Source organism: Talpa occidentalis, unplaced genomic scaffold (assembly GCF_014898055.3).
Source record: "Talpa occidentalis isolate TD23 unplaced genomic scaffold, MPIMG_talOcc4v2.1 talOcc4.15, whole genome shotgun sequence".
NCBI classification, from domain to species: Eukaryota; Metazoa; Chordata; class Mammalia; order Eulipotyphla; family Talpidae; genus Talpa; species Talpa occidentalis.
In genome coordinates, this window is record NW_023601543.1 from 2,701,506 (window position 1) to 2,715,851 (window position 14,346).

At 54.1% G+C, this 14,346-nt stretch overlaps 1 protein-coding gene across 5 annotated transcripts in view; it reads right to left on the reverse strand.

Moving 5' to 3' along the window:
- The window catches only part of MAMLD1 (mastermind like domain containing 1), an 83,859-nt gene that overhangs the window by 11,562 nt on the left and 57,951 nt on the right, over positions 1-14,346 (reverse strand). Inside the window, exon 3 of one of the 5 annotated variants that reach the window (XM_054695512.1) lies at positions 12,975-13,102. The exons of the other annotated variants lie outside the window; for them this stretch is intronic. Coding sequence (XP_054551487.1) covers positions 12,975-13,102 — 128 coding nt within the window. The remainder of the gene's footprint in view (positions 1-12,974; positions 13,103-14,346) is intronic. 5 annotated transcript variants of the gene reach the window in all.

Sequence of the window (14,346 nt, forward strand, 5' to 3'; positions counted from 1 at the left end):
GTACTGGGTTTGGAAGTACAGAGCCTCCTTACCCTGCACAGAGGCAGGAGTGGTCAAGTGGACTCCCACAGCCACACAGGAGTTTTGACTATTCTGGACCATCACTGTGGCTCAAATGGGCTCTGGCGTAAGGAGTTCGGATTATGACTAAGCCCCTCAGATATCCAGCTGCTTCGCAAGCCTTTATAAGTTATCAACCAGGTAAGATATTGGTCCAATCTTCTCTGCCCTGGAGGTTTAGAAGGAGGTACGTGTGTGCTAGGAAGGCTATCGCTGTTTACTTCTACTGGCTTCTAGACTTAACCATCCTGGGAGTTCAGGCAACAAAACCTGAACTCCTTTACTTTCTCTGGTCTTTGCAACTCATCCACCGGAGCTCAGCAGAGAGACTCCAGGAGAGGGACTGGCACTCTTAGATCCCAAGGTCCTAGGCTGGGCTGACTTCAGAAGTCAACCCTAGTGGTTCAAGTCACCAGCGACATGAACATGCCGGGGCGCTGAAAGTCATGTAAATGAGCCAAAGAAGTGAAGAGAGAACTGTGGAAGGACCTGGATCTTTGGGCAAACTCATGACTGTCCCTACATGTCAGACACAGGTGACAGGAGACAACTCGTAAAGCTGACGTAACACAATAGGAAAATGTAACGTGAGTCAGTCTTCCTGGCCTCTCGCTCGCCATTATCCTGCATGGCCAGCTGCAAATGGGATCTCCAACGATCACAAGTACGCGCGTATGAATAGTGCCACAAGAAAGCTGGACAAGCGATGCCCAAGATCTTGTAAGGAACAGAAGCCCAGAAGCTCTATAACAGCATCATCCAACAGGACTTTCTGAGTGATGCTGAATCACCCTTTGGAAAGAACTAACCCTCTGCACCTGTGCCATCCAATATGGCGGCCACTCAGCACTTGCACCGTGGCTAGTGCAGATGGAGACCTGAATTCTTCACCTTATATCCTTTTAGTTAATTTAAAGTGAAATAACCACATGTGGCTGCTGGGTATAGTACCACAGAGAACAGCTCTTTGGCAAAGTGACCAAGGGGGCCGTGGCATGAATCGTAGAGTTGCCACTAGTGAGCTACATGCTTGTTTGGAAGATTCTTAACCTTCCTGTGCTTTAATTTACTCATCTGTAAAAGGGAGGTGAGAGTTGTTCATTTTTCACAGAATAGTAGGGGCTGTGAGGCTAACTGAATTAACACACGAGCCGTGCCTGCATCTCGTAGACTGCCTAGGAGGTGAGTTTAGTGGTGGTTTTAAGTCACCATATTTCTGCCATGTTCCGGGCACTGTTGTATGGATGTATGTGGGCTAGCCTGGCACAGACACGCTGCTCTAGTCATGGCTTAGCCCGCAGAGCTCAGCAGGCCTATCTGTTTGGGTAAAAGAGACTGATGATGATGAAAAACCATTGTGAGGATGAGAAAATTTGGAGCATTTATTGAGAACTTAATGTAAGGCACTGACAGGGCTGAGTCCTTAATGGAGTCTTTTCAATGTAGTCATCCTTAGAATGAACCGAGAGGAAGATACTATTATGATACCAGTGTGAAGATGAAGAAAGTGAGGCACAAAGGGGCCAAGCAACTTGCCCAAGGTCACACCTTGGAACATGCCAGTGCCTGGACTAGAGCCCCAGTACTGTCTCACTTCAAAACACACTCTCTGAATGGCGCTTGATCAAATTGTCCATCTGGAACCTTTGCCATTGCTATCAGCAGACCACAGCAAGAAGATTCTACGAGGCAGCCAGCCAGGTTCCATAGCTGTGCGATGGCTGCGGGCGTGTGACCTCGGTGTTCTTTTAAGTGAGAAGTCCAAGTCCAGGGATGTCTGTTACAAAACATGTGCTATGGGGTGGTGGGTGGGAGAGTCTGCAGGAAAGCCTAGGGGAGGGCCAATCCCACCCATTTGCTGGGGCCCTTCTGCAAATCTGCATCTTACAAAAGTTTTCTTGGAGCTGGGTACTCTACGCAAGAGCTATCAGGACGTTGAGTTATTCTGGATTTTTTCTTTATAAACCTGGGTAATTGACTTTAATACTTCACTGTTTAAAGGTCTAGGATTGACTAAAATTGATGGGATCCCAAATCAAGTACACTTAGTCGATCAAGTGCTCAGACTTGGTATTTCACCACAGTATTAAATTCCACCAGCAAGTTGCTACTTTACAGTGAGAGAAAGAGAGAGAGGGGGGAACAAAAAAGGTAAAATCGATAATGTGTAAATCAATTAAGGAATGAAAGGATAACTATTTTTTTTCTGCAACATTAAATCCAGTGCATAAGCAAGTGGCTTGCTAACTCCCTGCGTGGAGACTGTCTGGCTCCTCTCCCCTCCCACCATGCATTGCACTCCAATGTAGCCACTGGCAGTTTTCTGGGGGGCATATCTGCAGAGAGACCAGCACTGTGCCTATGGCCGGTTCTACTGGGGACAAGGGAGGAAGACTGCAGTTGGCCAGGTTGGGGGGCAAAGTGAGGTTGAGAACATTAGGGGCTGGGTCAAGGGGAAGGGAAGCCAGGGGAGGCCTGTGGCAAGAGTGGCTCTTGACAGCTTCTGGAAGCTTCCTATTCGCTCACGTTGGTAGTGACGATAACACTTATCACGCACTGAATGTGTACAAGGTGCACCAAGTGAAACACCATCATTATTGATCTCATTTAACCCCACTGTGATGGGTGCCACCATTCCCGTTTTATAGGAGAGTAAGATTCAGAGGAGCAGAGTAACTGGCTCAAAGACACACAGCAAGTAAGTGGCAGAGCTGGAAGTCGACACTCTAAAGTCCAGGCGCTTAATCACAAACACGAAAAATGCTTTGACATGTCAAGCAATGTCGAAGTGTAACCCCATGGCCTCCTCCTGTCCCAGCTCCCCCAGTGTCTCCTGCTGGGTATTGCAGGCACTGTGACGGCCCTGGGGTCCAAAGGGGCCTTCCCACGAACCTCACATTTGGGCCAGTACGGAAGGGAGCGGCAGGATTTCCTCTGGAGACTTCCGGATCTAGAGGCAGATTTGATGCATGCATCTAAATCCACTTCCTCCCAAAGCGCCACTAAAAGGACAGTGAGGGTTTTTTTTTTTTTTTAAAGATTTATTTTTTATTTATACAAGAGCTGGGGTACAGGCCAGAGGTACGGGAAGATGAGAGGATTCATCAGAGACAGAGCGGGGAGCAGAACAGGCAGACGACCGAAAGCACTGCTGAGGGGAGCAGTGCGCTCGACAGGAGAGTCTGCCGCACCATGTGGGAATCTCCCTGGCTGGCCGGGAGTCGAACCCACACTGCAGAAGCTGTGGACAGCTTCACAGCACTGTGCTCAAACCACTGTGCCACCGGGAAGGCCCGGGTTTTGTTTCATTTTTCATTTTTAAAGACACACTCTTCCTCAACGAGGAGAAGGTGCCAGGAGATGACAGGCCATGGTCACCCCAGCCAGAGTGGGGCTGCCTGACACCCAGCCCCAGGGAGCCCAGGCACACAGCAGAGGGAAAACAGAAGGTGGTTTGGCCTGGAGGGTCATTGGTACGCTCAGGAACACGAGCCCCGCCCGGGGGTCTCCGGGGCTGGGAGATGAAGTGGAGGGGGAGGCCAATGTCACGGGGTGAGCCCCTGGGTTCCCCCTCTGACTCCATGCTGCCGGACTCCTGCCTCTCTCCACCCCGGCAGAGATCTCTCTTGGCAGCTGAAGCATTTCCTGCAGGTCCTGCTGCGCGGGTCAGCCTCCGACACCCACTTCCCCCGACCTCAGAGGTGGGCTGCGCTGACCTGTACCTGCAAGCTGGAGGGACAGGAGGCAGACAGGCAGCCCACTCTTCGCCCGAGGCCCTGCCCGGCGTCCGGATAGCAGTGGCCACACACAGCAGGCGCCTGACGCCTTTAGCCACTGGCTTCCTTAGAGGGGAGCTAGGGACACACAATGACCAGAGCGCTTGTCAGCTCCTTTCCTTCTGGAAGGCTTCAGAGGTGCTATGACTTCTGCTTGCCCACATAGGCTCTGCCTACCACTCACTTCTTCAAAACGGAGGGCTTGCCTAAGAGCGCATCTGGACAGTTGCACTCCATTATGAAACTGCAATCTCCAAGAATGCAAGCTGGCAAAACACAAGAATAACAGACTCAGTGAAGAATAGAGTGGTTGGGAGGGGCAGGGGCTTTGCTGGCGGGGGAGGGAGGCCTGGGCACTCATGGAAGGGTAGTGTTGTGCTCCCCAAATTCTGTATCTGCATAAACTGAGACAGGCAACTCAATAACATTCGTGAGGAAACAGAAGAGTCCATTCATATTGTGAAGCTGTATAGAAAAGTGGGCGAATGATTATGTCAGAATCATGCAGGGGGAGCTGCCGCCGTGGGAGGGGCTCTCGGGTGTTCTCATTATATGCTTTCACGTTCCACTTCTCAAACTGTACAGGTTTCTATATCTGCATCACAGTAAAAGAAAAAAGCTCTGCACGCACAGCTGGATGCCAGCTGTGGGAAATACATACTTCTGCATGGGGAAAATAACACAATTCAGTAGCCAGCACCACAGTGCTTGTCCCTGGCTTGCTGATGTCCCAGACTCGCATGTTTCGTTAGCTCACGGGCTTGCGTTTTTCTACACTTCTCTGCATTTCCCAGGTTTGCTAGCAAGAGCACGTAATCAGAAGAGCAAAAACCGCGTGGAAAGAAAGACACGGTCTCCATCTAAAACGGCCACTCACAAGGACCAACACGAAGTGGACGGCCGAGCACGGGGGCTGCGGCGCAGAGAGCACCACCTGCAGGCGCCGCCGCGCGCCGCGCCACACCGGGATGAGCCCAGAGCTCACTGAGACCCTTGGCCAGATTCCGCGAGTTGGCCTCAGAAGCCTGGGTGGTTGTTACCTCTGGGAAGAGGGAGGCATCCCAGGACCTGCTAAGATATTTTGAATGTTCTATTTTTTTTTTTTTAAATCTGGTTGGTAGGTACATGTGTGTCGGTTTGATTATTAGATGTTTTATACACTTCTCTATGTTTTACATGGGTCAAAAAACCCCAAACATACAGGAAACCGAGGAAAAACCAGGAAGCATGGAAGTAGAAATATGGCGCCAGGGCAAGGGAAGAACTCACTAGATGCGCCAGTGAGCGCTGCCTTGCCAGGCCTTCCAGGGCTTATGATTTGGGGCCTGTCTTCTGGCCCCTGACCTTGTCCTATGCTTCCCTGCTCCCCCCTCACCGGGCTCCCTATCTGGCCTCCTTCCTCCCCTGCCTTTATGTGGGGGTGGGAGGCATCATCTCCCCTTTTGCTGAGGGCTTATCTCCTCTGCCACCTTCCATCTCCCTGTGGCTCCTCTTCCCACCAGCCCAAGATTTCTGGTCCGCTCAGGGGAACTTCCACTCCAGTCACCATTCTCCACAGATGAAGGAGAGCTCCACGGTGGGCAACTGGGTGGATTATGGGTCCCCTTTGAGGAAGGGCCAGCTCTGGGAAGCATAACCGACCGCCGGGCCTGAGAAGTAGACATCCCTTCGGATGTGTCGCATGGACTGAGAACAGGACCCATCAGTTACACGACACTGAAGCCGTCTTCAAAGCCAACACGTGCAAGAGAGCGCTAACGTCAGTTCGTGGATTTTATCTGTCATCGATCATTTGCCTTCTCTCAATAACTCATTTTAAGGGCTGGGCTGGATCTGAGTTAATTCTAGAATCCTATTTACTAGCAGAGAACAGCGGTGATAAACTGTAAAGAGTATATGAAGTTCTTATCTCAGTCCCAGATTTGAAGCTGCCCGCCTGCTTCCAGACGCAGAGTTTGAGGTGCGAGTGTAAGTCAGGGGTCCTCAAGGGCTGGTGTCTGGAGGGAGGAGGCCACGGGTGCCCGGATTCCCAGGGAGGGAGGAGGGCTGGGCGGAGGTGCGGGCCGCCAGAGACATCGGACTGGCCCATCAGCGTGTCTGTGTCATTCCTCGAGTGCACTTACCACCGCGCCCCGCGGACTGCAGAGCATCGATTGTTCGAGAGTTCTCAACTGTAAGAAACGACTGTGCTGGAATCGACTCCTCTGCCTTTTCGAACATTTTGCTGCCCCATCTACTGAGCAAGATGTGGGCCCTGTGCTGTGACAACACCAACATGGCCTCGTGGCGGGCAGAGCCATTAGAGGCGGCTTCTTGGAGAAACTAGCATGAAGCTGTGACCTGAGGTGCGAACAGATGTTGGCCAGGGGAGGGGCTCTGGGCTGGAAACGGGCAAAATTCCCAAATCAGCTTGATCTATATCACAGCTTCCCCCACTATCGCTCCTCTTCTGAAACCAGAGGATATCCAGAATGTTCTCTCTGGAGAAAGGGCTGCTTTCTGGAGTCACACTGACTCTGCCCTACAGTGGAGACAGCAGGGAGGTGGGAAGGATGGCAAAACCATCTTCATATTTCAGTTCCTGACTTACTGAATCCAAGAAAGATGTTCCTTTCCTGACGCCCTAAAGCGGCCTGTTGAAAATTACAAACCCAGTGTACGCTCCCAGACGTCCCAGCAGCTCACTTGCAAGAGTGGCGGCAGGGGGAGGAGGTGCCCCATTTATAAAGCGATCTGTTGCAGGTCAGTGTCAGCAGAAGAAAGCACTAAGAAAAATCTATTCCCACATATCAGATCAGAAGGGCCTATGGGGATCATCTACACCCAAGTTCTTAAAGTGGGGGAGTCCTGGGAGCAGCAGCATTCTCCAACCCCTGTACCTGTTGCATCAGAACTGTTGCTTTGGGGAAACCTGGCTCCCCCCAGGTTCTAGAGGGGCGGCCCAGCTCAGTATGGTAGTTATGGCATTCAGGCAATGATGCCCTGGGGGTTTCTGAGAAAAGCTGGTCATTGTTCTTCTGCAGAACTTCTAGAAGCCACTGTCTTTCCTGCTCCGTGGATGTGGGCAGGAGGAAGTGTGGAGGCCCGGGAATTGCTGGTCACTATCATATGCCCACAAGGGGGGGCCAGTCTGAGAGTGAAGCCAGTGAGACTACAGAACGCAGACTCCATAGCCTGGAGGAAACAGTATTTTGGGTGATGCTGCTGAGCTGTTAATTCAAGCCACCCCTGGAATCTACTCAAGCTCTGGGCTTCCAGTGGCAGCTCTCAGCAGGTCCCCTGCGCTTAAGGCAGCATTAGGGGGGCTTTCTGTTCTTGTGACCCCGTGTATCCTCCCTGAGGAAGAGGTGGTTGCAGCACCTCCAGCCTCACAACACCTGGGGGCCCTGTTCAGCCTTGACTCACGTTCCTTTGGCCAGAGGCCAGTTCATTTAAAGAGGAATCTAACCCCGACTTGTCTGTGCGGCATGCCCCCACAAACACACCCGTACGACCAAATCTCGGTCTGGGGCTCCCCATCCGAGCTCAGGTGCAGTGCTCAAACTCTTAAATACTCGTTTGCATTAGTCTAATGCACATTTTAGAAGCCAGGGCCTAGCTTAACAACATTAAGAATTTCTGGATTGTGGCCAATTGCGATGCAAATTCTACTGTGTACTTTGTGGCCTTCTGTGAGGAAAATAATGGACTATCCAAACTGGAATTCATCTATAGAAAATAGGCAGTGCTAAGCTCCTGAAAGCAATTATTGGCATCAAGCTCCTGAATTTTTAAATCCCTTCAAAATTCCAAGAACATACCAGAAAGTCAAGATTTGATTTCAGGAGAAGTAACTGTAAACAAAAAAAATTAAGAGCCTGTAAGAGGCGTTGCTGGGTAGGATGCCGATGGCTCTAGAAACAATAGATGAAGGTTTTGATCTAATATTGGACGAGAGACTGAGGGTGAAATCGACGGGAGGCCAGTGCAGGGCTGCAGGGAAACGAGTAGCCTTCAGGAGCCTCGGAGTCTGCCTGGACCCTGAGCTCAGGCAGGGCCTGGGGGGACAGGGACAAAGCAGTATTGTTGGGAACAACAGAAGGGACCTCCCAAGTACATCTGGAGTGTTTGGTGTGTCTGATAGAACCTGTCCTTCCTGAGGGCCTCGGGGCGATGCCGCCAGGAGAGGGTCAAGGAGGGCCCCCCCCAACCCCGGCGGCTGCAGCAGGGGGGACCCCGTCACACCTCCACGGGGCTCTGAAGCCTTGCGGGGGCTTATTGGACTAGATCTCTGACCAACCTCAAGATTGTGTCATTTGTTTAAAAAACAGGGCCTGCAAGTGCATTCGGAACGCTAAACCTGCGACAGATCACAGGCCGATTTCCTGCTGGCAGCAGGGACTTGGAGTTTTGAGCCCCTGAGGCAGCATCATCATTCGCAAAGCTGAGTAACATCATCTTCTCTGGGATGAGTCCTTGTTAGGATCCTGCCTTTCCGGGTGACCACAGAGCCAGGTGGGACAGAGCCCGGGGATTCCCGAGCCTCGTGACTCAGAGGGGAGGGCTGCGGGTGGCATGGACCTCCAGCTTCAGGGGAGCACCCCATTCCTCAGGTTGCAGGGTGGACCTGGGGGGCCCTGTCCAGCCTTGGCTGCTTCTTTGTCTAGAGACTGCTAACGTGGCCAAGGTCGTGGCCAGAGGCATGGGTGAGGGGTGAGCCATCTGGACCCTCCTGCTGACTTGTGCTCTTGGTGGGTGGAACTAACACGACTTAACGACTGACACACAACCCGGCAGACAGAGCCGCAGTTGTCACCGCCGACGAAAGTGAAGAAAATGCAATCAAACCCCAAACTTTTTCAACTCCCTAGGACAAAGTGGAAACCCTTTCTTTGGGCAGCACAGTGCCCTGTAAGGGTGAGCAGGATTAACCCTCTGCCGCCCCTTCAAGTTCACCAGGTGCCAAGCCGGGGCACCCACGGTGGGACTCGTCGGTCCCCAAGGCTACGGGTCCCTGGCTCCCCTGGAGGGGGTCACATCTCTGATGCATGCTGCCGCTCAGGTGACAGAGCTGCTGCGGGTATCAGGCTCAAGCGCAACCGTCGGAGACAGTGCTCTCTTGCTAACTGTTCTCTCAGCTCATCTGGGCGCCGAGCACCTGACCTCTGTGGCATCCAGAAGTCATTAACTCAGCAGTCGAAACCCTAGCCTGGTGGTCTCTCCTATGGAGGCATCTGTTTTGGGGGGCTTCAGGGTGTTGCCCTCACTGGCCGATGGCTCATCATCACTCCAGGGGTGATGGGGTGATGCGTCATCTCGCTCTTTCTTCAACTTCTGGGGTGGGGGGCGGGAAGGCTGTGGTTTCACAGCTTAGCACTCGCCAAGCTTCTCATTTCCAATTTCCCCTTTTTGAAGAAGGAACAGAGCTTTGAGGCAGAAGATCATTGATGGTTCTCAGAAACCAGAAAAGAAAGTGAAAAAACGAATCTGATTCTTGGTAACATTAGCATCAAGCCTGAGTCTGCATTTCTCAAATTCCACAAGCCGTGGAGTTTCATTTCCTGGCTCTTCCGGGGCTAAAACGAAACTTGGTCACCGGGGGACAGAGCACGGCCCGCATGTTCAAAATGTCCTGCTATGTTGTGTCTAATTACACTGACTCCCCAACAGCTTAAAAACTTCCCTAAACCAAACAGCTCTTTGCAGCACAAATAGAAAGAAATCGCGCTAACTGCCCAGGCCAGGCACGAGCTCAGGAAAACACTCCCGAGTCTGGTCCAAGAGACGCGTGCGGGGCTGGCCTGGCGCTGACTCCATGCCTGGTCCCATCCTGCCCAGGAGCCCCGGAGCCTCCCCAGGCTCCGCCCTTGCTTTCAGCATAATTAACCTTTGACATGAACTCTGATGCTTCTGGCCAGAATTAGGAAAAGACAAACGGAAAACAGCTTCTTTTAGTACCCAGACAGCTAGCTGTGCAGCTCGGCCCCCAAACGAGCCAAGAACTGAGAAGCCAGTGAAAGGACTTGCAAGTCCAAGGTCACAGGCCCTTCCCAGGCAGAGCATGAGGCCTCTTCTTTCACGGGGGAGGGGGTGTCAGGTATTCGGCAAGATAATAGGTACTTGGGGTCTCCCTGGTGGTTAAGGGGTTAAGAAACAACACTATGAAGCTATCTGCAGCCACCGCAGCACAGAGTTCCATCCCCAACCAGGGAGCAGCCCACATGGCGCAGCAGACCTCTCCCGTCTCGCCCGCTGCTCCCCTCAGCAGTGGGTTTCAGTCAGTCTGCCTGTTCTGCTCCCCACTCTGTCTCTGGTGAATCCTCTCACTCCCCGCACCTCTGGCCTGCACCCCAGTTCTTGTATGCATGAATTTAAAAAAGATAATCGGTACTTGGTGTCTGTGCTCAAGGCTGGGAGGCTCGATGGCAGCCTGGCTTTCTCCAGGGCCAAATGGCGCCCACAGGGCACCAGAGGGGTTTTCTGGGGCTGCAGTGCTGCTTTTGATGGCAGGTCACAGAGGCAGATAAAGGCTGCACTGCAGTGCTGAGGGAGACGCAGAAATGAGTTTCTACCCTGCTGAGCAGGGCAGGGAAGAGCGGTGGGGAGGAGGCCAGGAGGGGGGAGCAGGCCACTGGAGCAGCGGCGTGGGTGCCCTGTGGGCTGCAGCGCCTGCCGGGCCCGGCTCAAGGAAGGCTCCCAAACCCGTGCGGATGAGAACAGCCCTCGCCCCCTCCATGCCAACCTGGAGCAGAGCCAGCGTTCCTCGCGGCGCTGGCACCGGGCTGGCGGGCAACACGTCCTCCCTGCCCCTCCCATTTGCGCTCTCACAGCCCTTCTGGGCGGATCTGGGAGCTGCAGGTGTTCCTCAGCCTGTTGCAAGCAGCAGGGGTCGGGCAGGCAGCAGGCACAACTGAGCTCTCCTCCTGCCCGCCCTCCTCCCTGCCCACCTCACCTTGACTCAGCCTCCACACAGGCCCCAGAGGGCACCCAGCCCTGCCGCTGTCTACGCAGTCAGCACTGTTCTCTCCTCCGCGGCCAGGGGTGCTCAAGGTGCCACGCCCTGGCTCAGCTGCTCTGCTTCTGGGGTCCTCGCCTTGTGTCTGCCTCCGGCCTCTCAGCCACCTGGCAAAGTCTTCCCCGACACCCAGCTTAGAGGGCACTTCCTTGCCCCCTCCTCTCCAAGTCACCACCCACACCGGGGAGCTGGGGGTGAAGCAACCTGTCCCCTTTCCACTGGGTTACTGGTATCCCGGGTTTCAGGAACTTTCTTGAAATCCTGCAGCTAATATCAGTGGAGTGGGCTGCTGTGTGCCAGCCCCGGGCCAGGCACTTGCATGTGATCTCGTTTGTCCCCTCAGCCATGCCCTGTGACAGGTGCCTGCTGTAGCCATTGTAAAGATGTAGCCAAGGTAAACAGCTGGCCAGAGTCAGGTGCCCCCTGCCTTGTGCCATCTCCACTTGCTGGGTATTAGGGACACTGCACTTTGGGAACTCGGTTTGCCAGGGACAAGACATGAGAGAGCAAGGAGGCTGCGGCGCCGCTGTCCCTGCGTTGGCCGCACGTTCTCCAGCCCCTGAGATGTGCAGCTCAAAGCTGCATGCAGAAGCAGAGCAAAGCCCAGAGGGGCGACTCCAGCCTCCAGCAAGGTGGAGTTTACTCCTCTTTGCCCTCTCAGAGTCTGTCAAAACAATATCATGCGCCCGCCCCTGGGATCAGGTTTCAGGCGTTTCTGTTCTTACTCCAACTGGCCGCCCCTCAATGCTTTGATGTGGCTCAGTGCACGTGGCGGAGGGCACCGCCTCCCCCCCCCTTGCTGTCCCTGCTCTTGCAGGCGACACTCCTAGCAACTTAGTGTCTCTCAGTGAACGTGTGCCCCATTTCCAGAGGCTGATGGTGCCACTGAGCCTAACCTTCATCGAGCACCACCCTAGGGTGTCTCCACTAGTCCTGCGTGGGACGGGTATGAAATCAGGAAAACGAAGTCCCTTTAGCCACACCTCGATGAACCCCAGCCCTGGAGGCGGGGGGTGGGATCCAGCCAGATGTTCAGGTTCACCTCCCTTGGCTGTGATTTCAGCACCCAAAGCTCTGGAGGCCAATTTCATTCTGGTAAACTTGCTGCCAAAACTGGGGTGGGGGGGCAAATTTGACCTGGATTTAGCGAAACAGTCATATTTCTTGGCAAAAATAATAAAATGCTGCCCTGGACGCCACGCAAGAGCATGCGTGGTCTATTGCCTCCCTCGGGCCCTGAGCCGTCTGAGCTGGACCCAAGAGCTCGAGCCTGTACTCGCCCAGGCTGCGAAGTGGGCGGGCCCCACGGGGCTGTGGGCAATTTCAAGGTGCCATTTGCTTTGTCACCCAGTGTCCTGAGAGATGGCACTTTTCCCTTGTCTGGGTGCAGCTGGGGCTCAAGAGGGGGTTACACTGCTCCCGGAAAACGGCCCATCAGTGCCTGTCCCAGGCTTGAACCCCAGGGCCTGTGCTGAAAGTGGCCTGCGGAGCTGCTGCCCTGAAGCCTGAGGCCATTTACCTTTCACCTTCAGCCTGAGTGAAAAAGGGTCACTGACACTGAAGCACTCACCGAGCCACTGAGTGACAGCCCCCAACGCAGAACCGCCTGCGTGCAAGCAAGACAGGCCCAGGCCGTTGGAATCAGCATTTCTGCTTACTTAGGGGTCTGCTCCTTGTTTCACATGGACAAATGACTCCTTTAAAAAGCTGAGATCTGGGCTGAAATGATGCCCAGCCCTGCCTGGCACACACCTCATCCACAGCAAGCGCCACAAGCTAGTCACTGCCAGGTAGTAGGCGACGGTGCTTTCTGAGGTTCTGCTGCAAGCAAGAAGCATAGACTTGCCCGTCGGGGGCTGTGGTCTGTCCAGACCTGGCCTGTGGGCATTGGCTGGGCTGGCCGGGAAGGCAGCTCTTGGCAGTGATGGCGCATGGTCTGGGGAGCCCGATCTCTGGCCTCTGCTCCCTTAAGGGGCTTGGCCACTAGGTCTTTCTCCTACACACTTTCTCCAGCCCCACCGAGGTCATGTGTTGGGGTGATTTTCACAGCCTCCACCAGTAGGAATGCTCCCTCAAACCCAGCTGACCTGGCTCGGAGGCTAGCCCACTGAGGACGAAAAAACCCAAAGCCAGCACCAAAATGCCTCAGGAAGTTGAAAGGTGACACGTCTGTAGGCTGAGACTCCTGTCTGCTGGGGCAAGGGCTGAGGTGTTGGTGGTGGCCTGCTCCCAGCCAGGCAAGCCATGTGTGTGGACACACACCACGACCAGCCTCCAGCAAAATCAAAGCGCAATGCTCCTGCACTGTGATGCCCCACCCCCAGCCCCAGCCCCAGCCCCACCCCCATGGCTCTAAGTAAGAGGGAGGTGGCGTGGGAGTAGAAGGACTGGAAGGAGCCAGAACAGTCAGGGAGGCGCTTCCTGTCAGGGATGGTGCCTTCGCCTTAGGAGCTGGGAGAGTCGCATGGAGAGAGCAGGTGGGGAGGAAAGGCCAGCCACCTGGGGCAGTGGGGGGAAGGCCCAGGACACAGAATGGGCCAAGAAGTGAGTCCTTCCTGGTTCTAGAAATGGGATGCCTTGCAGGGCCTGGTGGATGCTGAGTCCAAGTAGTAGATGGGGCCAGGTTATGGGCTCCTAGAAACTTCTGAGTGAATGTGACACGTGCTCAGGACTCTGCCACAGCAACACATCACTTGGAATAATGGATGGCCCATTGGGGAAACGGACTGAAGAGTTAACAGTATGATTCACACCTAGAATGCAGAGGACCTGAACCTGGGTGGGGGCAGCAGCAGTGGGGAGGCAGGCATCAGACATGGTGCCTTCTGTTCTCCACACCTTCCTGCTGGCATCTTAAGACCAGAATGCAGCAAAAGTGATGGCTGTTTGGGTTCTAAAGACTGTGGTTTTTGATTAGCTGGCACATTCTCTCTGTTCACTCAGATGAAACCAGATGTCACGTCGTGAAATGCTCTATGAGGAGGCTGCATGGCAAGGCATCGAGGGAGGCCCCAGCCAATGGCTCATGAGGAACGAGGCCTCCGTCCAGCCAGCTGCAAGGATCTGCTTCCTGCCAACAACCATGGGGGTGACCAGGGAGCACAGCCCTCCAGCTGGGCCTTGAGATCCGAGACTCAGGGCCAGAAGACCCAACTGAGGCACGTCAGGACGCCCGACCCATGGAAAGCACGCGGCAACGTGTGTGCAGCTCTAAGAGCAACTGGGCACGCGGCAGTGAATGACCCACACGGGCAGGGTGGGGGGCGCGGTGGAACTGCAGGTGAGGAGGGAGAAGAAGCCTTGTGAATTCTGAGAAGAGCACAGGCTTCAGCGCCTGCTCTGACCCTTGCTAACTGTGTGACTCTGGGCAAGTCCTTGCTTGATGCCGTAAGTACTTAGAAACTGCGACTTCAAGTGCAAGGAGGTAGAGCAAAAGCGGGCCCTCAGACAGGATAACATCTTTTCCTTCAGTGTTGGCTGGGACTGATTTTTCTTACCAACATCATAACAAACTGA